The sequence below is a fragment of the Jatropha curcas genome, chromosome 5, assembly GCF_041381405.1.
Source record: "Jatropha curcas cultivar XTBG-Jc1 chromosome 5, XTBG_Jcur_1.0, whole genome shotgun sequence".
NCBI lineage: Eukaryota > Viridiplantae > Streptophyta > Magnoliopsida > Malpighiales > Euphorbiaceae > Jatropha > Jatropha curcas.
In genome coordinates, this window is record NC_143155.1 from 18,941,656 (window position 1) to 18,964,505 (window position 22,850).

At 32.0% G+C, this 22,850-nt stretch overlaps 2 protein-coding genes and 1 long non-coding RNA gene across 3 annotated transcripts; 2 read left to right on the top strand and 1 right to left on the bottom strand.

Annotated features, from left to right (window-relative positions):
- Window positions 1–252: 252 nt before the first annotated feature.
- Window positions 253–3,373, bottom strand: LOC149496328 (uncharacterized). The gene is made up of 2 exons (XR_016321021.1): window positions 2,713–3,373; window positions 253–559 (listed from the first exon to the last, which is right to left on the bottom strand). It is a non-coding gene; the product is annotated as an uncharacterized LOC149496328 (long non-coding RNA).
- Window positions 3,374–10,114: 6,741 nt separating this feature from the next.
- LOC105639116 (Leucine-rich repeat protein kinase family protein) lies at window positions 10,115–14,050 on the top strand. Its single transcript, XM_020681309.3, has 2 exons — window positions 10,115–12,557; window positions 13,127–14,050. Exons 1-2 carry the CDS (start codon window positions 10,319–10,321, stop codon window positions 13,639–13,641), a joined length of 2,754 nt encoding a protein of 917 aa, XP_020536968.1. The 5' UTR covers window positions 10,115–10,318; the 3' UTR covers window positions 13,642–14,050.
- Window positions 14,051–17,295: 3,245 nt separating this feature from the next.
- LOC105639117 (putative glucan endo-1,3-beta-glucosidase A6) lies at window positions 17,296–20,155 on the top strand. Its single transcript, XM_012223065.4, has 3 exons — window positions 17,296–17,522; window positions 18,124–19,425; window positions 19,966–20,155. Exons 1-3 carry the CDS (start codon window positions 17,423–17,425, stop codon window positions 20,001–20,003), a joined length of 1,440 nt encoding a protein of 479 aa, XP_012078455.1. The 5' UTR covers window positions 17,296–17,422; the 3' UTR covers window positions 20,004–20,155.
- The last annotated feature ends 2,695 nt before the right edge of the window (window positions 20,156–22,850 follow it).

A 22,850-nucleotide genomic window follows, 5' to 3' on the forward strand; every position in this document is an offset into this window, starting at 1 on the left:
TTTTTGGTGTAATAAAAATCTATTGAACCAAATCGATAAATTTTTTATTCTTTTTCTTGAAAATCAAAATCAAAGCATTAAAAAAAAAAAGAAAAAAAGAAAATTTCAAGGGTTTGGTAATGTCACGACCCGATTCCACGGGCCGGACCGGCACTAGGGCCCAGGTAAGCTTAAGGCTCCCGAGGCCCGTAGTCAGCCTGGAACACTAGAATCTATTATCTCGATATAAATTTCAACATTCAGCCCATGTGATTATGAAAAATAAACCTCAATATTTTATTATTTCTCGGTCCAAGTTTATCTCCTACAGCATTCCAAAGTTCGGGCCCAATTTACAATAAAGCACATTCTAATATGGGCTTACAGGATCAATTTGTCTATGTTAATACACAACTAAATATATGTAAATCTTACAACTGCGGAGTCACTAACTCTTAGTATACATAGCTTTTATACACATAATTACATAGCAAAATAATTATGGAACTAGGAAAAATTTTTTTATTGCCCTGCGCCGAAGAAACATAGCCTAAATCGGATTAAAGGAAAAACCTACTTCCTGAAAAAAATCAAACAAGACATGTGAGGTTTCTAAGGAGTAATAATTTTTGCACCACACACGCAGTCACACAAATGTGTAAATATATTAATCTAGTCGTCCGACTAGTTATATGCTCACGCAGCCAGTCATACAAATGGCAAATCACCAGCACTCACAATCATTAACATCTTCATATAATCACATCACGTGGAAATTAGTCAGTGGAGTCACCGAACCCCCGATGAGCCGTCCTCCCACATGGCTCATCCTCTCGCATGTGCACCAGGGAGCCGATCCCCCATACTGGCCGACCGGTCTAATCCTCACTTGACCAGCCCTCTCATTGTTTTTCCATTCTCTCTTTTCTTTTCCATACCAACAGGAGGCAACCCGGTCGTCTCCATCAAATCTAGATCATCAGGCGCTCACAACAGGAGGCCACCCTGCGGGCTGCGATCAAATCTAGATTATCCGGTGCGCCCAATAAAGAAGCCAACCTGTGGTTAACGGTAACGGTAACGGTAGGTGCACACGGGGGCGCCGATCTCCCATTTACCCGGCTAACAGAAACAGAATCAGGATCTATATAACAGGAATCAGAATCAGGATCCGTATAACAGAAACAGTCTCACAAACCCATGGTGACCCACTTCATCCCAATTCCACACAAACAAAGCACAGCAATAACACAACACAATTAATCAAGCATTTCAATTAGATGCAGACATATGGATCAGCTGAACATTGTAATGCAATGCACAATTAAACATCCATTCTCAATTGCAATTAAATAATTAAATAAATAATCTTAACAATAACAACAACGATAAATTAAATAATAATAATAATAATAATAGTAATAATAAACAGTGATAATGATATGGTAGTTAAAGCACTTTATTTATTATGTATCGAATTGTAAAAATTATCTAAATAAACTTATTTATTATGTTATCAATTAAAATCAGTCTAAGTTCTGCCGAAATTTCGGCAGCACCTCCCCTAAAATTGGACTATCTACCTGCTCAAATATCACAATATTATATGTATTTATCAATCGATACACACAGCCCATCCGTCGGGCAATTCAAATCAATTCAATTCCCATCCTCCTTTCAAAACTACCATGTCAACATTCACTAATTAATTTACAAATTATAATAACCTCCAAGCATGTTCCATCAATATTATTAAGTGTTTTCTAACGAAGTGTCAAATAAATGTTCAATTTATAAACAAAACTTGTATCAATGAGCTAAATTCAACCATCCTCGTTTAATAGCTACCTAGCCTCTAAATGTTATAGAACTCTTTATCAACATTCATTTCTTCATCCTTGCTTTAAGGTAACAAACACATATTTATACCTTCATCAATTTTTAAATTAGCCACTAAATATAAATGCTTCAAGTTAACTAAGGACTAATCGACTAATTTTTAACAAGAATTAAATCTACTACTTCAAATATGCCATATCAAGCAATAATCCATATAAATGATAGAAAATAGCTGCTGCCATTATATCAAAGAAACCTTGAGTTATTGATTAAACTCCTGCATCATATGCTACTTAACCCATTTCCACCAAGAACTTAATTTATAACTTCTTTTGCATTATACCGCAATAATTGTTCAAGCTAGTTAGTTAAAATGGCATGCTGCAAGTTCAGGTTTCTCAATTCTTTCGCCATTTCATTTTATAGTTCCATTAAAATGGTACAATAAAGGTTCCCTTATAACATACCGAGAATTCAACCAGCGACCAAAAATAACTACTATCGTACTAACGAGTCATCAATTCCTCACCAAAAATTCATAATGGATTCAATAACCTAGCTATTCTATATGTGAATTCTTATTTCCATGTCGGGACTTCTAATTATAATTATAATTCATGTAAATTTTATTTGTCGATGGTTTTACTAACTTGCAATTACATTACTCTAAAATCCTAAGCCGATTAACTAAGCATGTCCGCTATCGCAATCACACACACTAATCCATCTAATTTATTTACAAAAGATTATAATGTCTATACATATTTAAGCTATTCCAATAATTTAATTTCTTATTATTCAATTCAATCTATTTAATAACTCAATTAAATTCTTTAATCAATTAGTTCTTTATATGCAAAAAAAAAAAATTGAGAATTTAGTTTTAGAACGTACCAGTTGAGAATCGGGCGACGATTCCATGATCAGCTCGGAGAGAAGAGAATTCTGTCTCTCGGAGCCTCGCCGGAGTGTCGCCGGACTGCCGCTGTCGCCGCCATCCATGGTGGCCGGAAAATGAAAGCTGCCCAGAAACTTGCACCGATCATACTATTCGGCTCAGAATTCACCAAGGACTCCATTTTCGACCTTAGTTTGGTGAGATCGATCCTCAAATTAGCCGGATCGAGCTTGGCAGTGGTCTAATACCACGATCATCGTCGCCGCCGAAGAATTCCAGGACAAACGACTCCAACTCACCCGTGTTCAGCGCTTGTCATCGATGGAGGAGGAGGCTGGAGTCGACCGCCGGAGAATCGAGCTAGAGACGCGACGTGATTTCCGTCCACGAGCTCGTTGGTTTTCTGCGGCTACTGGGTATGCAGGAACGGAAGAGAGACAGGGGACCGGAACCACTGCAGCGAGGAGGTGACGGCGAGGAGGCTAGCTTGATCGGCTCCGGTGGCTGAAAATGGGGAGGGAAGGAGGAGGAGGTCGCGCTGGAGGAAGAAGAAGAAAGGAGAGAAAAAGGAAAGAAAGAAAGTCGGTTTCTAGCAAATTCTAGACCATTTCGGTTCGATTCGAACCGATTTGGTCTAATTTGACGATTTGCTTGATTTTCGCTTGATTCTCGGATTTTTCCACTGGTTCTCAAGTTATTCGTGTGGTTTTCGAAAATCAATTCGATTTTCAGGTTCGGTTCGATTTATTTTAATTATTTAGTTTGGTTCCATTATATTTTCTCTATTTACTCAATATTAATAATAATAAAAATACTAATAGTAACAATATTTTTATTTTTATTATTATTTTTTATTTTTTTTTATTTTTTTTTTGAATAATTAATTTATATATATTCATAATAAGTTAAATTAAGGGGTTTCGTATTATTTCTCAAAAATTTTAACTGTTTATGATTCAAAATTTCTTTACGATATTTTATTTGGGCTTGGGCCCAACTCGTAAAATTTTGGACTCGAATTAAGATTATTTGGTATATATATAGCCCATTAATTGAAAATTGAAATTTTTGATTTATTAAAAATTTGAAATTTTTCGAAAATAAAAATTCGGAGCGTTTCAGGTAAACGTTAGGTTTATCTAATCCGCTCAATTAATGCACTAGGCCCGAACATATATTTCCTTCTTGGGCTTTTATAGGCCACCACCACTGGTCACCGCCGATTTTCATAATTTATTATTATTTTTCATTATTCTCATATTTAACAATAAAATTTTGAAAATACGAAATTTTTATATTATTTTTTATTTTTGTGATTTTATGAGTTAGAAATTTTAATATTTTTAACTAATTTTCAATATTGTAACCAATATATTTTTCAAGGAAAATATTTTCTGTCCAAAGATAAATTATTTGTTGGAAACAAACGAATAAAAAAATAATTAAAATTCATAAGAATAACTTGAACATAATAGTCAACACTAGAATTAATTTGGTTTTTTTTTATCAAATTCTACAGAATTATTATAATCATAGAGCTATACATTCTTGTTATTAGAAAAATGATCCTAATTCTATAGAATTATTAGAAAAATATGTTTTCTTTTACATATTAAAAAAAAGTAGAAAATACTACAAAATAAAAGAATAAGTTTAAAGAAGTAGAAAATGTCAAATGAGAAAGGTGTGGACAACATGTTTGAGAGTTGACTTTTGGTTGTTTTATTTTAAAAATAATTAAATTTATTTTGAGAAAATATTGATTTATGTTGGATTGTGTGTATGTTAATTTTTCATGAACGGAGTTAATAGATCACTCTTTATTATTCATTTGTCAATCATATAATTACTAGAGATTGACGCTTTCGAACTCAGTCTGTAACTCACCGTGAGAAATATGCTCTATCGTGCATTTCCAAATTATTGATACTGAAAAAAAATATTTTCTAAAATTCTGTAAGGCCAAGATTTATTAAAATATTAAATTATTTCATTATAAGAGTGTAACTTTTTATAGTAATTAATAAAAAAAAAATAACAAATAAAGTGTTGATTGGGGTGGTAAACGACCTCAACTTCTAAAAAGCATATTATGCTGAGAGGAGAAAAAATTTTTACGTCCTACGGTCAGATGAGATTACCCTTTTGATTGTTAAAAAAAAAAAAAAAGTCAAAGTTTTATTATAATTCGTGCAACACATGGGAAGATAACTAATTAGGTAAAATAGTAGGTTAGTTAGGCCTAGGGGTAGCCACGGTTCCGGAATCGCCGGTTTCGATTCCCGAAGCGAACCGAAAATTAACAGTTTCAGTTACGGTTTGGAACCAAACGGTTTCAGTTCCTCAATGGTTCCAAAATCGGCGGTTTCAGCCAATTCTCCGGCCTATTTTTTGATGATTCAGGCCGGTTTCAGACCGGTTCTGGCCGATTTTGGACGGTTCCAACCTATTTCAGATGGAACTAAAACCATCGATTTCGACTGGAACTGGAACCGCCGGTTCACGGTTCCAAAACTGGTGAAACCAGAATTAAACCGGTTTAGACTGGTTCCAGTTTCGGTTTTCACTGGTTTCAGTCCGGTTCCCACCGGTTTGGAACCAATGATTCTGGTTTCGAAAACCGGTTTTGGCCACCCCTAGTTAGGCCTTTCCTTCGTCTTGTTTTTCCAAATGGAAAAAGCAAATAAACATCCATTATTATTTCCTTTAAAAAAAAATGAATGCATTATTATAAATAATTATTTTATATTTTTATGTTAGATACTTAAAATCCTTTGATTACTTTCAATTACATGTTCACATCACAATTCACATGGCGTAAAAATGGGCAAAGATTGAGTAAGGAATCAACAACTTCACGCGGTGGACCCCAGCACTGTAGACCCCACGCGTAAAACTGTGGACCCAAGGGAATTTTCAGCACAGTTGTTAAAGTTAGTTCATCACTTCACCCTCTCTATCAATCAATAATTTTATTTTTTATTTTAAAAATTTCACTAAATAAGAGGAGAGATTTATGGATTTGACTGTTTTTTGTCTATTTGCTGAATAAGACGTGACTATTTTATTATTATTATTATAAGATAATAATATTGGCAACTTCCTATAACAGGTTAAAACGACATGATTTTATTTTCTTTGGTGCAAATTGCTTACATAAATTTTATTTCATTCTCACTGCAAACTAATTCAGAACTAATAAACGACAATTGATTAATTTTTTTTCTCTTTTCATACGTTCTCTATCTCACAAAAATAAAATTACTTTATTATTCTTTCGCTCAAAATTGTATTTCTATTTTCTATTTTAGAAGAAAATAATTTTATAATTTTCTATTTTACTCTTATTTAATGTTTTTTTATTAATAAATATATTATTATTGCTTAATCAAATGTTGAAATAATTAAATATTTTAATATGGACCTTCTATGTTCTTATATTGGAAAAATATTATAAGATTATATTACGCAAAAATTATGATTTAAATATATTAAAATTTTAATTCATATAAACATATTTTAATGAGATGAAAGGAGAATCAATTTGTTCTTTTAAAAAATAGATTATCAAATTTTTTATTTTTAATCTCTTAAAAGTAGGAGATAAACTATTGACTGTTTATCTAAATTGTAATATTTGCTATCACATTTCATTATAGGTGGAAATAATTCTAATAACCCTTCTAAAAGAAAAAGGATATAATTTTGATAATCAAAATACGTATGTATTAGTTGTAACTTTAAATAGCTTTAATTATTAAATCAATATAAGTACAATATTTGTTTAATTTCATAATCTTTTTAGTGTTACTCTAAATTAGAAATTCTGTAATTTTTATTCTCTTCTCAAAATGCTAGGGCAAAAAATGGAGTCCAAATCTTATCCCGACGGGTATATAGTCACATCTTAATCTCACTTTTTGGAACATGATGGAAAATGGAATAGAATAAAATAAAAATTTAGATCCATTAAGACCGAATAAAATGGGTTAATAAAAATCAATTAAGGTTTTCCATATTTTGTTAAATTGTTTTTTACCAAAGAAGATAAATTGTTATATATAATTATCAATTTCAATCAAACAAAATTCATTAATAGAAATTTCATTTAAAAAATGAAGTTCTCTTCCTCTTTTCTCTCTGCTTTATCTAACCCTAATTTTTGTTTGGAGTTGCCGTTGTTATGTTAATTAGCAGTAGCCCCTTACTTTTCTTTTTTCTTCTCGCTCCTAATCTTTTATTCGTTTTTAATAAACTCATATCTATTTTCTTTTAATAGATATTTTTTTTCTATGTTTTTTTTAATTGTTGTTGCTTTGTCTCCATATTTGGAGTTCTTTTGTTCCTTCTTTTATGAGGGTTTAGTTCTTTATTTGTGAAAGTTTGTTCTTAAAAGTTATGATATTTGATTTTATTTCGTTAGAGAATTTAGATTTTGTTTTATTGATGTATATCTTCGATCAATGGAGCCTGGTAGTGCAGCATGTTCCTCCATTGATGCTATTAACACATAGTGACTTTAATTCATTCGTGTATGTCATATGCAACAAAATTTTTGAAAAAGCAATCTAAGCATAGAAGATCTGGAGAAATTATTTTGTCATCCAAATCAATTAAAGGACCAGTTGCTACTATAAAAATTTATATCAGTTAAGGTTATCTTCAAACAGAAAAATTCAATATTGTTTCTTTTAATTTTATTTTTATTATTCAAAAGAATATAGATAATTCTTTTATTGTTGAAGGATCAGTGAACTTTCTATTAATTATGATAGTAAATTCTATGTATGGTCTAATTGAGTATTTGTAATACTTGATTTTATTATTAATGAATTATATTTCAAAGAGAACCAAATAATTAAACTATTAATCCACTATTGAATTCATAATAGGAGGTTTATTAGTTGTTGTTTGTTAATTACGAAAGCATTAAACATAATACAATAAAATAATTCCGAGTAATCAAAACAATTTAATTCAATATATATCTTATGAATTTTAACTCGTTATTATTTTTTTACTATTGCCCTTCACTTAAATCAAATTTTGATGGCTATTTGATTTCATCCCTAACAATATCTTAAAATAAAACAATGAAAGCTTTAAATATAGCCAAGAATTAGATTAATTCCTGTTATTGTCTTCTCTTGTATTGATTAATCTTTCCATTTGCTATAAAAAAAAAAAAATTATTCTTAGAGATTTACTTAACATACAAAGTAGAATAATAAAGGAAAATTTTATATTGAAAGTTTTGATTAATTAGTTGATCCATATCTTTTTTTTTTTTTTTTTCATTTGAATATTACTTGCCAAATAATTGGTGTCATAAGAAAACTAAAAATAAAAGAACGAGTGTTATTTTCATAGATATATTTGAGATTCTTAAAAGAAAAAAAAAAAAAAAACCCTTGGAATAATTTGTAAATAGATGGGACCCGAATACTCCATTTTTAGACAAGACGAGTAATGTTAAAGTATATATTTTTATTTTCAATGTTTAGTTATTTTATTTCTTTGCACTTTTAAATAAAATTCTATTGGTATACTTATCGTGAAGATACTTTTATTCATAGCCTTAAAATATCAAAACAAATTAAACATAAAAATTTATATAAAAAATTTTGATCACAATTAAATATTAACAATTAACAAGTACAAACAATATGTAACGCATATTTATAATAACTTAACATAAAATCAATTAAAAGATTAACTATATATTTAATTAACTTTAAATATAAAGAAAGGGAAAAAGATTTAGATTCTAGAATTTTGTACCGTAAAAGATTGTATATGGATGCTTTAATAAGATGCACCAATGATCATTTACATAAAAAAAAAAAAAAAATTAAGGATTTAAAATTATTAATAAATAATTTTTTTAATCAAGTACCAATTATATATATATATATATCTATATTATTGTTTTATTCAAATAACCATTGTATTTTTTTAATCTCCATATATCATTACGATTTTAGATTTTAGTAATTACAAAATATTTTATAATATTATAAAATAAAAGTTAAAAAGTTTAGGTTTTTGTACATTTCAATTTTATAACTTTGTGTTAGTTTGCTTTGCTGGGATTCAATACTATATAAATATATATATTGCAAAATTTTTTGAAAGAATTTACGATGCATACAAAAGATTATTTTTATTTAAATATTATTTTTTATTTTTTACTATATAATAAAATACCTAGTATGAAAGATTTTCCTTTTACCATTTTATAGAGACAAGTTATAACTTATAACTAAAATTTAAAATATAATATAAAATCCCATCAAAATATATAATTTTGTAAAACTATTGCTGCTGCTACTACTAGGTACTAGCTAAATGGCATTTTATGATTCAATTTAGAGAATTCATACAAACAAAATTGATAATTAGGATTGAAAATTCTAGCCAATTAAATCTATAAATGTAGTTTAATTTAGTTGGCGGTTTAAGAGTGATTTAGAAGTCCTTATTGTTATTGAAAAAATAATAAAAAATAAATCAACATCAGTAATATTTTATGAATAAATTTTAATTGTTAATTTATTAATATGTGTAAGAAATACATAAAATTTCAAGTGTAAAAACTTAATCATTCAACATAATATTCTTTATACAGAAAATTAGTACTCCCGAAAAAATAATTATTTTCTATTTTTACACAGATTAAAAAATAACAATTATTATGACTAAAATACAATTTTATTCATATAACGTTTTTATTATGTTTATCTTAAATAACACATGAACAATTATTATATTTGAATAGTAAGTGAGGATTAACAAGGGTTATTGAAAATAAGATAAAATTTAATGAGTATATTAGACAATTTAAGGATTAACTATAATGCAAAAAAAGAAAGTAAACTATATTTTGGGACAAAAAAAAAAAAAAAAGGGACAGAGAGAGTACATATTTACGTTTGGTTATGTTGAATTAAATAAGTTTGAACTTAATCTTATAAATTCAACTCAAATCTTAATATTTTTATTTTTTTAAATTAAATCAAACAATTAATTTTTTAAAATCAAAATTTTAAATATTTGGAAAAGATTTACCGATACCCGACATATATACCAATTGAATATATTTTCAAATCAATCAAATTTTTTATTTAAATGAAAATATTTCTTACCATTTACCGATAAAAAAATAAAAAAACTATAATATTTAAAAAAATTATTTTTAATGAGCTTAATATATGGGTGGTCGATATAAAGTTTATTTATAACGGTTGATGAAACCCCTCTAACAAAACCTCTTATTTAAGGTTCTTACAGATAAAATAAGTTCTCTTTTTTTCGAATTTCTCAAAAAAAAAAAAAAAAAAAAAAAAAAAGGAAAAAATTTCCAGACATGGTAGTAAATAAAAATCACAAATTGTCCAATACTTCTTTGCTGTCTAACACAACCCACAGAACCAACCAACTTAGCTGTTTCCTCTGCGAAGGAAGGAAAAAGAAGAAAGAGAGGGAGAGAGAGAGAGAAAGCGGAAAGGACCTACAAGTAATCCTTTCTAAAACCTAAGAAACAGGCGTTGGACTCTCTCTCTCTCCGTCTCTACTTCCCCTTTCTCTCCTCAGGCCACCGCCATGCTTCATTCCCTCCTCTTCTTCTTCCTCCTCATTTCCACATCTGCTGCTGACGACGGTGCCGTCGTGCTTAAACTCGCCGGCTCCTTGTCTCCTTTGCCTTCTGGTTGGTCGACGACGTCATCCTCCGGCTTCTGTAGCTGGAGTGGTATAAAATGTGAGTCTAACAGAGTCACCTCTATTTCTCTTCCAAATCAAGATCTCGACGGAACTCTTCCACCGGAGCTCTCTACCTTAACTCAGCTCAAGACACTCGCTCTCCAAAACAACCGTCTTGCTGGTGATCTTCCACTGCTTGCTAATCTCTCTAATTTGGCAAGTATTTTTTTGGATTTCAATAATTTCACTTCTATTCCTTCTGGATTCTTTAAAGGCCTTACCAGTTTGCAAGAGTTAAGTCTTGGAAATAATGTTAATCTTGCTCCCTGGCAACTTCCTGCCGATCTTGCTGAATTAACTGCTCTTAAAAACATAACAGCAAACCAAGCAAACATCTACGGCTCCATTCCTGATATTTTTGGATCCTTGATTAGTTTGCAGAATTTAAGGTTGAGTTACAATAATTTGACAGGTTCTTTGCCTCAGTCCTTGGCAAATTCTAACATTCAGAACTTATGGCTGAATAATCAGCAAATGGGTTTATCAGGTACTATTGATGTGTTATCAAAAATGACTCAGTTGTCTCAGGTATGGCTGCAGAAGAATCAGTTTACTGGTCCGATTCCAGATTTGTCTAAATGTGATAACCTATTTGATTTGCAGTTGAGGGATAATCAATTTACTGGTGTAGTACCAACTTCTTTGGCTTCTCTTCCTAAATTACTCAATATTTCTTTGTCAAATAACAAATTGCAGGGTCCTTCACCTGCTTTTAGCTCCTCTGTTAAGGTTTCTAATGATGGAAAAAACAATTACTGTACGGTTTCTGGTAAGGCTTGTGATTTACAAGTGACTCTATTGCTCGAAGTTGCTGAAGGTTTTGGTTATCCAGTGAAACTTTCTGATGATTGGGTAGGGAATGATGCTTGTTCTGGATGGGACTTCGTTAATTGTGATCCGCAGGACAAGGTTATCACTGTTAATTTGGCAAAGCAGGGTCTTACAGGAACTATTTCACCTGCATTTGCCAATCTCACTTCTTTGAAGAATTTATATTTGAATGGGAATAACTTGAATGGTACAATTCCTACTAGCTTGACCCAACTTACACAACTTCAAACACTTGATGTTTCTGGGAATAACCTATCTGGAAAAGTTCCGGTCTTCCGAACCTCAGTGAAGTTGATCACCAAACCTGGAAACAGTCTACTGGGGAAGGACATAAATACAGGTGGAGGTCCGGGATCATCTGACACAAGTGGTAGTGCACCAAGTGGGAGCACATCTCCATCAGGTTCAGGAAAAGGGTCTGGGATATCTGGAGGTATTATTGCCGGCATTGTTATAGCTATCGTCATTTTTGTTGCTGTTTTAACATTTGTGTTGTGTAAATATAAGAAAAGGCGTGGGAGATATGGGAATATGGAGAAAGAAGAGAGTGTTAAGTCAAATGGTAAGAACGAAGGACCAAGTGGGGTTAATGGATATAATGGGCTGCCTACTGAATTACATAGCCAGAGTAGTGGTGGTGATAGTGGCCATAAGATGTTTGAGGGTGGAAATGTTGTAGTGTCAATTGAAGTTCTTAGACAAGTTACTGATAACTTTAGTGAGAGTAATATTATAGGAAGAGGTGGTTTTGGAGTAGTGTATAAAGGAGAGTTGCATGATGGGACTAAGATTGCTGTAAAGAGGATGGAATCCACAGTGATGGGCACCAAAGGTATGAATGAGTTTCAGGCAGAGATTGCTGTGCTTTCAAAGGTTAGACATAGGCATCTGGTTGCTCTTTTAGGTTATTGTGTCAATGGCCGTGAAAGACTTTTGGTCTACGAGTATATGCCGCGTGGAACTTTAGGGCAGCATTTGTTTGAATGGCAAGAACATGGCTACCCTCCACTTACGTGGAAGCAAAGGGTTACCATTGCACTAGATGTGGCAAGAGGAGTTGAGTATCTGCATAGTTTAGCTCAGCAAAGTTTCATTCACAGAGATTTGAAACCTACAAACATTCTTCTTGGGGATGACATGAGAGCCAAAGTGGCAGATTTTGGTTTGGTTAGAAATGCACCTGATGGGAAGTATTCCGTGGAAACACGACTGGCAGGCACCTTTGGCTATCTTGCACCTGAGTATGCTGGTAAGTAAATTATGTTGTATATTTATTCTAGCAATTACGCCATTTGCCTGATCTTATTATGCATTGGCAATTTCTTCACGTACAATCACTATTGTTGCGATATTTTAACATTCTAGAAACTGAGGAAGCCTAGAGTTTAGAGCTAACATTTTTATGACAAACATAAATATCTCCAAGTATAGGTCTTTAGCAATTAGTATCATTTTAGAGAATCTTTATAGGTGTTATCTAGAGAACGATTTTCATCAGATTTCCTTTCTTTCTCAAGATTTCTTCTTTCTTTTCTTCATGTGAGAACTCTTGCAGTTATCATCATATTATGTTTTCGTGAAATGCCTGAGGCTATTAGAATGTATATCTTTCTTCTGGGGGTGTAATGAACTGAAGATCACATACGGTTTAATTTATTTTGCCTGTGAACTTGTCTGCACATATGTTTAATTCTCAATACTTAACATACTTTTTCTTCGTATGTGATGAATTTGAACATGCTTTCATGTACTTATTTTTGGATGAAAAGTTAGTTACTTCATTCTGATGAAGCAGTATCCCTTTTTGCTTATTGTCAGCTACTGGAAGGGTGACAACAAAGGTGGATGTTTATGCCTTTGGAGTTGTTCTGATGGAGATGATAACCGGCAGAAAAGCTCTAGAGGACTCCCTGGGGGATGAGAAATCTCATCTGGTTTCATGGTTCCGCAGGGTCCTAATCAACAAGGACAACATCCCAATGGCAATTGATCGGACTCTCAACCTGGATGAAGAGACACTAGCCAGCATTTACAGAGTGGCTGAGTTAGCAGGACATTGCACTGCACGTGAGCCATACCAAAGACCTGACATGGGGCATGCAGTTAATGTCTTGGGGCCTCTTGTAGAGCAATGGAGACCTACTAGCCGAGAAGAAGATGAAGGTTATGGCATCGACCTCCATCTGAGCCTTCCACAAGCTCTTCAAAGATGGCAAGCTGATGAAAGTTCTTCCTCAATGTTTAATGACTCATCCTACTCTCAGACCCAGTCAAGCATTCCTGCAAGGCCTGCAGGCTTTGCAGAGTCATTTAATTCAACTGATCTACGATAACATGCGGAGAACATCAAGAGAACATCAAGAATCTTTTTTTAAATTGAGATTGAAGGAAAGGTAAAGAATGAGGGGGGATTTTCACCTGCAATCATCACAAGTTTATCAAGGTATCATTGTATGTATTCATTTTGCTTGTTTCTTTCATGACCTTAAATTCTTAATTGGACAAAAGCTGAGCAGTGGAGCTATAAGTTCTTTTTACTGGATTAATTGTTCCTAACCTATCGAATTGGTTATTGATGGATTACAAAAGGCGGGGTCTTCCTCTTTTTTTCTATGTTTTTTCTCCTGTGGGTGAAAGAGGCAGGGGGTGGGGTTGGAAGGAAGGAGTAAAAGAGCAAGGATGTATAATATTATTGGATCTTGCTTACATTATTAATGTTATGGTTTTGGTCAATTATCTCTAGCGGATGGAAATCTTTATTTGTTTTTTTATTTTTTATTTTTTGGTTCTGTTTGATATTGCCATTTGGACTGCTGTTGAGGAAAAAATTGTATTGAAAAGTGTTCATAAGAGGTCATTGAATTTCTTTTTTTAAGGTGAATTTACATTTCCAGTGATAAAAATTTTGAAATAGCTTGTCCATACTCTCATACTGCAAGGGTATTGACGTATTGTTCAACCTCAATGGTCAATTCTTATATTTTTCATTCGACAGTCAATCCACCAAATATCTATTTGGGAATGATTTTCAAAGGCTTGTGAAACGTGGGATGAGTTCGTTAGCAATATATATTTTTTTTGTCTTTATAATGGCTTATAAAAACAAATTGATGTGGATGTATGTGCCAATCTGGCATTAGTTGACAATGAGATGGATATTAGCTGGAAGAGTGAGATATGTTTTGTGCCGTGTCTGTTATAATATTGTGAGTGAGTTTGGTGCTGGAAGGCATTTTAGTTGCGAATAGAAGACCGACTTTCCTACTGCTGCAACATGTTGCAAGAATCTTTGTCAAACCTCCTTCTGTTTTTCTTTCTTGCCCAATTCCTTTTGCCTTTTTCCTTCAAGTTTGACAGATTTAGCTTATTAAAAAAAAAAATAATAAATAAATAAATAAAGAGAACCAGAGTGGGTCGTGCGGTTGCTTAATTTAAGTTTACATGATGTTTTTTTATTTATTTATTACATGTTTATGTTTTTACTTGTTATATTTATTATTACATGTAGATTTAATGTTTGTTATTGTTGCATATTTTTAGTTTTTTGTTTATTAGAAACAGAACAATCTTCACTTGTTTCTCTAAAGCTGATCTATTCTTTTTCCTGAGATTTTTAATTTTCTTCACTCCAGATGTTAACATTTTTTTCAATTATCATATCTCTTCCTTAATCATTGAATAAAAGTATTAAAAATTCAAAAGTTTGAGAATAAAATAATTTCAATGCTCCATAAGTGTATCCTCTTATGCATCGTGTTAAATATTGATTTTGCTGTCAAGGAGCTTGGCCTTGAAGTGGGCTTCTTCAGGTTGCGCTCTTGCTATCATGGATTGAGGATTGCAACTCCGTGACCCCACAGGAAGGGGGTAGGGTCTCCCATAAGTGCTGGAGAGATCGATGCGCCCTATGAAGGTGTCTTAAATCGGGACGTCAATATCTAAACAATGACCCGACACAATTAATAGTCCTTTTTTTTGTTAAAAAATAGAATAAAATAATAATAATAGTAATTTGTAGTTCGATTTTTAAATTTCAAAGTTACTATCTCCGGTTTTATAGTAACCTTGATTATTAAGTATAGAAAAAAAAAAAAAAAAGTAAGAGTAGTGCTTTATTAAGTATATAAAAAAAATGGCACACCAAGACATAATCTAGTGGTAAAGTGGTAACTACATTAGACTTAACAATAGATGTAGGCTCAAATCTCCTTTTCAATACTAAAAAAAAGTTATTTAAAAACAATGTAACAGAATTTTAACGAAAATGAGATTAATGTCCGAGTAATTTGAGTGAACAAATGACAATAGATTATATACAAAGAGAAAATAATGAACAATAAAATTTTATCATGACGACTTCTATAAAAAAAGGAGAAAAAAGAAGAATATAAATTAAAATATAAAAAATATTTGAAAAACAGTTTTCTAAAAAGTTAAAATACATTAACATGTTAACATGTTTTTTTCTAAGAACAGAAAATAAAAACTAAAAACTTAGGGATGGAAGCAGTGCATGAGTACTCACCCTGTTCCGATTTGTACGAGGATATAATAATTATAAATGGGTTTGAAATAAATATAAATAGTGAAATTATTAAAAAATATTTAAATAAGTTAGAATTTAATTAGTTTAAAATTTGAGAATGTCGTATTTATATTTGAAAATTTATGGATACCCACCTGTTTCCATCTTAAATGGAATACCCATCCGCTTCTATCTTAAATGGAACGGGGATGGATATTCACGAGTTTTGAGTTCAGAAATAAGTACCAAATGGATTTGAAATAGATAAAAATATTAAAATTATAACAAATATGAATATGGATAGCTTAAAATTAACTATACCTACCGTGCACAAGGTATAGTTTAATGGTAACTATAAATACGACTTGACAATAGATTAAGGTTCAAATTTTCTTCCCAATACTCGACAAAGAACATCTAGAAAATTTTAAAACTTGATAGCTATTTAGGAAGACGAAGGGGAAGTAGAGATTTTTTTCTTTTTAGATTGAAAGCAAAAATTGTTAATGAAGGGCAAACATGTATTTTTCTTAGGTTTTTGTTTACAAATGATTCTTCTTGGAGCTTGTTAGCATAGATTCCATAAAATACTTTAAAATTCACTTACATATTCAAATTACCATGTTTGGCATAAATGAAAAGTTATTTAAAATTCTATAGTTTTAATTTTTTAGAATTGATTATGCTTAATCAAATTTAGTTAGAATTGATTTGCAAATAACTCTAAATCTCAAGAGTACAGTTTTTTTTGAAATCAGTAGCTTTTAAGTACAAGTGAGTAAAATTAATTATATGAAATTCACTTTCTTTTTTTATTTTTACAAGTATCCTCACATCCTTTTAGATACGAGAGTAATCTTTTTTCAGGGTCTATAACTATCTTTTCCTTAAAGTATTTTTTCACAGATCAAATCCCTGATATTACAGAGATCGTTTTTTGAATTCAAACATATTTAACCATTTAAGCCACTTCTCACGGATTATATGAAATTCATTTCGATGGAATTCATTTCATTTTAAATAAGTACATATTAATCTATAAGGAATTCATTTTATTTTAAATAAATTTATATTTTAAAATGAATTAGATAGTTTATTTAAATATGAAAATCTATTTACGATAATTCTTTTTTATAAAATTTAGTTTAATATAAATTTATTTCAAACACTGCTTTGTCAAACACTGCCTTAATAAAATTTTTCATTCTTGAAAGAAAGAAAGAAATGAATGTTATATAAATTTATTTTAAACATGCTATAACGTAGCCTTTTTGACGTCTACCTAAGAGCCTTTACAAGTTATAACTAATTAACTACCATGCTCCATGCTTTTACCTTATAAGCTTTATCTTTTCACTTGTCAAATGACTATGTACATATGCATGTCTGTCTTTTATAATTATGAGCAAAGGAATCTTAGTTTTAATTATGACATTCTTACAAAGAATGCTTGGCTAATTAAAGAAAGCTTCTTGAAATTTAGGTTTGCAATCTATCTACTCCTTCAAACCCTATAAGAATATATCATACATGTACAGTTAATAAGTGCGAATTCAAGTAAGAGCTCACTAATCTAAGGCTGGAGAGAAATGCCGACAAGCGGTATTGGTGGTAGCAGCGACGACGGCCACGGCCACGGCGGTTTTGCTGCTACTGTGTTTCTTTTCTTATTTCTTCTTGCTTTCTCCGGTAAGATTTTCTGAGCCAAATATTTGAAGAGTATTTTGTTGAAGGAAAAAAAAAAAACTATGAAAAGTATTTAGGGAAAGTTATTTTCCTTTATTTAGAAAAGGACAGGATAACATCGAATGAAGTAATATTTCACTTATTTTCTACTTGATCTCATATGTTTTGAATTTCTCAAAGAGAAATAATGAAGGAAAGTGAAAATTTCACCATTTTTATTAAATTACCCAAATGCCCTTATTAATTAATGAATTTTAGTCTTTTTAAATAGTCTATTATTTAAATGAGTACATAATTGTCAATTTTTCAATAATAACATTTTATTTCCTCTAAAATTTTACTCTTCCAAATGAAGAAAATTAATTTTATTTTCTTTCTTTTATTATTTCCAAACACAAGGATGAAAAATAACTATAGAAAAAAATTAGCAATTTCTCATTATTTTCCTCTATTATTATCATTTTTCCTTTAATATTTTCTTTCCCCTCCTTTCCAAACAAAGGGTTAGATTTGGTAACAATAGTCTCAAAGATTCAGAGACAACACCAAATGCTTTAGCTTTCCCTATTTCTTTCTTGACTAATCACCCTCACAACAATAACAGATGCACAAGTTTCAGGCAAGATGGGCATAAACTATGGGCAACTAGGGAGCAACTTACCATCACCTTATCAATCTATCCAAATTCTCAAATCCATAAATGCAAGCCGTGTGAAGCTCTACAATGCAGACCCAGAAATCTTGAGACTCTTAGCAGGTTCCAAGATTCAGGTATCCATTATGGTCCCAAATCAAGAAATCATCAGGATTGCCTCAGACCAGACCTTAGCCAACCAATGGGTCCGACAAAATGTTCTCCAATATTATCCAAATACTATGATCAGATTCATTCTTGTTGGAAATGAAATATTCAGTTCTGTCTCAGTCCAAGAACAGAACTATGTCTGGCCTAATCTTGTCCCTGCAATGAGAAACATCAAGAACTCACTCAAAATTCACAACATTAAAAATATCAAAGTTGGTACTCCATTATCTATGGATATACTCCAAACAACATTTCCACCATCAAATGGGACATTCAGAACAAATGTTTCAATTTTGCCACCTTTGTTGAAATTCTTGAATGGTACTAAATCTTATTTCTTTATTGATGTTTACCCTTATTTCTCATATTCTGCTGATCCCACAAGTACAAGCCTTGAGTTTTGTTTGTTCAGATCAAGAGAAAGCTACACTGACCCTGCAAATGGGTTAGTCTATAGTAACATGTTAGACCAAATGTTGGATTCTGTCATTTTTGCTATGTCTAAATTAGGATACCCAAATATCCAATTAGCTATATCAGAAACTGGGTGGCCTTCAGGTGGTGATATAGATCAAGCTGGTGCTAATATTCACAATGCAGCAACTTATAATAGGAATTTAGTTAAAAAAATGACTGCCAACCCTCCAATGGGGACACCAGCTAGACCAGGTACGATGATACCAACATTTATTTTCTCGTTATATAATGAAAACAGAAAAGATGGCCCTGGAACAGAAAGGCACTGGGGTGTGTTTAATGAAAATGGGAAGGCTATTTATGACATTGATTTAAGTGGGCAAAGACAAGAATCTGAGTATGAGCCATTGCCTGAAGGAATTAATAACAGGCCTTATAAAGGGAAGCTGTGGTGTGTAGTAAGAAGAGAGGCTGGTTTAATGGAGGTTGAAAGGGAATTAAGCACTGTTTGCAGTCAAGGGAATGAGACATGTGAAGCTTTGGCTCCTGGAAATGATTGCTATGAGCCAATTTCTGTGATTTGGCATGCAAGTTATGCTTTTAGCTCTTATTGGGCTCAATTCAGGAGTCAAGGTGCTAGTTGCTACTTCAATGGACTTGCAAAGCAGACCACCACAGATCCTAGTGAGCTTTATGACTTTTTATTTATTTATTTTTGACTGAATACAAAATTTTTACCTTTGAACTTTGTTATTTTAATCTTATGACACCCTTTATTTTTATTTTGACATATCAAACACTTTAACTTATAATATTACACCTATTAAACACTACAGTTTGTAAATTATTTTGTTAAATATTTCAACTTGTAAAATTATATTAATTAAACACCTATTAAAAAGTTGAAAAATATGAAAATTATTATTCCAAAAACTATGCTAACTACTTATTAAATAAATATTTTGCATATAAAAATTAAAAACCTTAAAAATTATTGATGTTAATATGGTGAAGTGTGTAATGTTATCAAAATTTGCAAGTTCAATTGTACAATAGGATATTCACAAAATTCAAGGTGCCAGAAGGTTAAAGTTGTAAAGTTCATGAGTAAATTTATATATTCGGTCATTTATTTTTTTACATGGGTACTCAGTATTCTCTAATATTTCTTTTTTGTTCATCTTTTATTAATTAAATAATTTGTTTGGATGCTCTCCTGAACAGGTCATGGGTCATGCAAGTTCCCTAGTGTTACTGTGTGAAGATGATTTATGCAAGTTCCCTAGTGTTATTTTGATGGAGATCTTATTTAATTAGTTGTTTTCAATTCACACACATGTATGAGATAACAAAGAGCATTGTATTTATTAATAAAATGGTCTATTGAATTAATAAAATGTCTTCTCATTTATTATGTTATTTTTCCAAATTTCCTACGCATTTAAGAAGTTAAAAGTCTTAAACACCCTTATAAAATGCTATCCTGGGATGCTTTTTCTTTAAATTGAAGTAAATCCCAATATATATGAATGTACTTAGTTCTAGAGGCAAAACTAGTTGAAGGTTAAAAAATAATTTACTACTATTGTCTGCATTTTCCAACTACTAACCAGGTTCTGACTACACAAAACTACAACAAATTTGTGAAAGGATGCAATTCCAATATATGGAGATTTGGAGATACATAGAGGAAGGAATTGTTGAAAGTCTATAGAGCACCTGTCCGTCCAAACTCTCTTAACATCGAACCACCATGTGAAAGAATTGAAAAAATAAAAACCTTAGGCTCAATCTCAGGTATGAAACTACCCTTTCTTGGACACCAAATACTAGCTAATGTACTCTTCATAGCACTAAAATTCACCCTCCAATCAATTAGTCACCTGTCGACTAGAGAGAGTAATCGAAAATAGGAGCCACCGATTGAGTCAATGGAGCAAACTCAAAGGGCGATTCTTCATCCTCCCCCAAATCTAGGTTTTTAATACCACCCTTAATATTGTGATCCATGAGAACTCCAACTCTAAGAAAAATCAAGAACAAAGGAAATACGTTATTGAAAGATGCTACTTGTGTATATATAATTTGGTAATACGTAATAAAGTAATGTAGACCCAGTGAGTTATTGAAGTGAGTTATTTAATAAGATGATATAGCCTAATGAGCCTCCATTTTAGATATTAGACTGTTGTTTTAGGCATGAGGCAAGTTATGTGAACAGAATTACTGACTTACATTGTTTATGGCTTATTACGGGCCTTGTGGCCACAAACCCGCTCAAATCCTAATAGTGGTCCGGCTTAAGGTGACAGATCGTAACAAACTTATTCATCACACTTTAGGACGGATAAAAGCATAGAAAGAAACATAAATTATGCTAGCATGATGTCTTGACATAATATTTAGATACCCAATGTAATCTACGGATAATGAAAACATTAAGAGCAAACATGTTAAGGTTTAACCAACACATACAACAATAATGCAAAAATAAGCAAGACAAACATAAGTACTTACTAAACCATTTGTAAAATCCTTAAAAAAACTTATGCAACTAGAACGACATGTCACTTATGGCTTACAAATGCTTGAGAAAGTTCTTGAAACCCATCAATTAAAAAAAAATGAAAAAAATTAAAAAGGAGTAAGAATTGAAAAGAGAAGATAGAGATAATATCTAAATATAGGGAGTCAAAAGCGAACACTATAAAAAGCCTAATAGAATTGAACATCGACGACTACCGTACAATTAAGAATGAGATAAATCATATTATAGTGTTTGGAGGCTAAAGGTTCAAGAAAACACGCTCAAATTCGATTTGAAAATGACAATGATTAGTTTTCATAGGTAAAACGACATGGAAAAATTTTTTAAAAGATTTTTCATTTAAAAATTTAATCATAAATTCTAACCAATGAAATTCAGTAAAAAATATTTTATTATTGTTAAATCAGATCTATAAATCAGTTTGAATTTTTGAAAAACCAAGTGAAAAATCCATAAATCAAGCAAAAACCGAATTAAATCACTGAATTGAACCGAAATAGTGTAGAAGCCCCATATTTTTTTTTCTTCTCTCTTCTTCTTCTTCTTCGTCTCGCGCGCACGCCGCTCACCTCTCTCCCTTTCCCTCCGTTTTCCTGCCACTAGCCACGGAATCCGGCAAACAAGCACTGTACCTTGATCCTCTCATCGAAGCGAGCTTCTTTGTGGCTTTGGTTCACGTGATAGCTGCCTGAATGAAGAGAGATGGTGGTTGGAAGGTGTGTCACCATGCGATTGAGTTTTTCGGCGAAATCTCGTCGTTCCATCAACTTTAAGTGCTGGGATGGTCTCAATCGACACCTAGTCGCCTCCTGAACGATTTTCCTCCATTAATTTTGGCGATGGAGCATTGAGGATGAAAGCACCATTAGAGGCGGAGATACAGCCACTGTCGAGCCCAATCCGATGAGTTAGAGGTTCGATCTCGCTCAATTTTATGAGTTTGTGAGGACGATTCTGAAAATGATGAAAGTATGAAATTTGACCGTCGGCCATGTATGGGGAGATCGGCGCCCCCGTGTGCACCTGATGATATGTATTATATAGAAAACCATAGGGTGGTCTCCTGATGGTATGGAAAAGAAAAGAGAGTTCTAAAAAATGAATGAATGAAATGAAATGAAATGAGAGGGCTGGTCAAGTGAGGATTAGACCGGTCAGCCAGGTATGGGGATCGACTCCCTGGCGCACACGTCATCAGAGGATGGGCCATGTGTGAGGACGACTCATCGGGGGGTTCTAATGACGCCACTGACCAATCTCCACGTGTTTGATTACTTGAAGGTGTGATTATTTGTGGGTACTGATGATGTGCCATTTGTTTGATTGGATGAGTGCTCATTTTAGCACTTTAGGAAGCATTTTGTGTGAATGCTTCTGTTATGCATTAATTATTATTTATTATTAAGCTCACATTTCTTTTGTTTAAATTCTTCCAAGAAGTAGATTCTTTTGCTCGGTTAGAGATGGCTCATCGGGGGTTTCGGTGATGCTACTGACCAATCTCCACGTGTTTGATTATTTGAAGGTGTGATTATTTGTGGGTGCTGATGATGTGCCATTT

Excerpts from the sequence above, each read along its gene's own strand:
- LOC105639116 (XM_020681309.3), top strand. The coding sequence starts at position 10,319 with ATGCTTCATTCCCTCCTCTTCTTCTTCCTCCTCATTTCCACATCTGCT. Across the intron at positions 12,558-13,126 it reads TCTTGCACCTGAGTATGCTG|CTACTGGAAGGGTGACAACA; the intron begins GTAAGTAAATTA and ends GCTTATTGTCAG.
- LOC105639117 (XM_012223065.4), top strand. The coding sequence starts at position 17,423 with ATGCCGACAAGCGGTATTGGTGGTAGCAGCGACGACGGCCACGGCCAC. Across the intron at positions 17,523-18,123 it reads ATTTCTTCTTGCTTTCTCCG|ATGCACAAGTTTCAGGCAAG; the intron begins GTAAGATTTTCT and ends CAACAATAACAG. Across the intron at positions 19,426-19,965 it reads GCAGACCACCACAGATCCTA|GTCATGGGTCATGCAAGTTC; the intron begins GTGAGCTTTATG and ends TCTCCTGAACAG.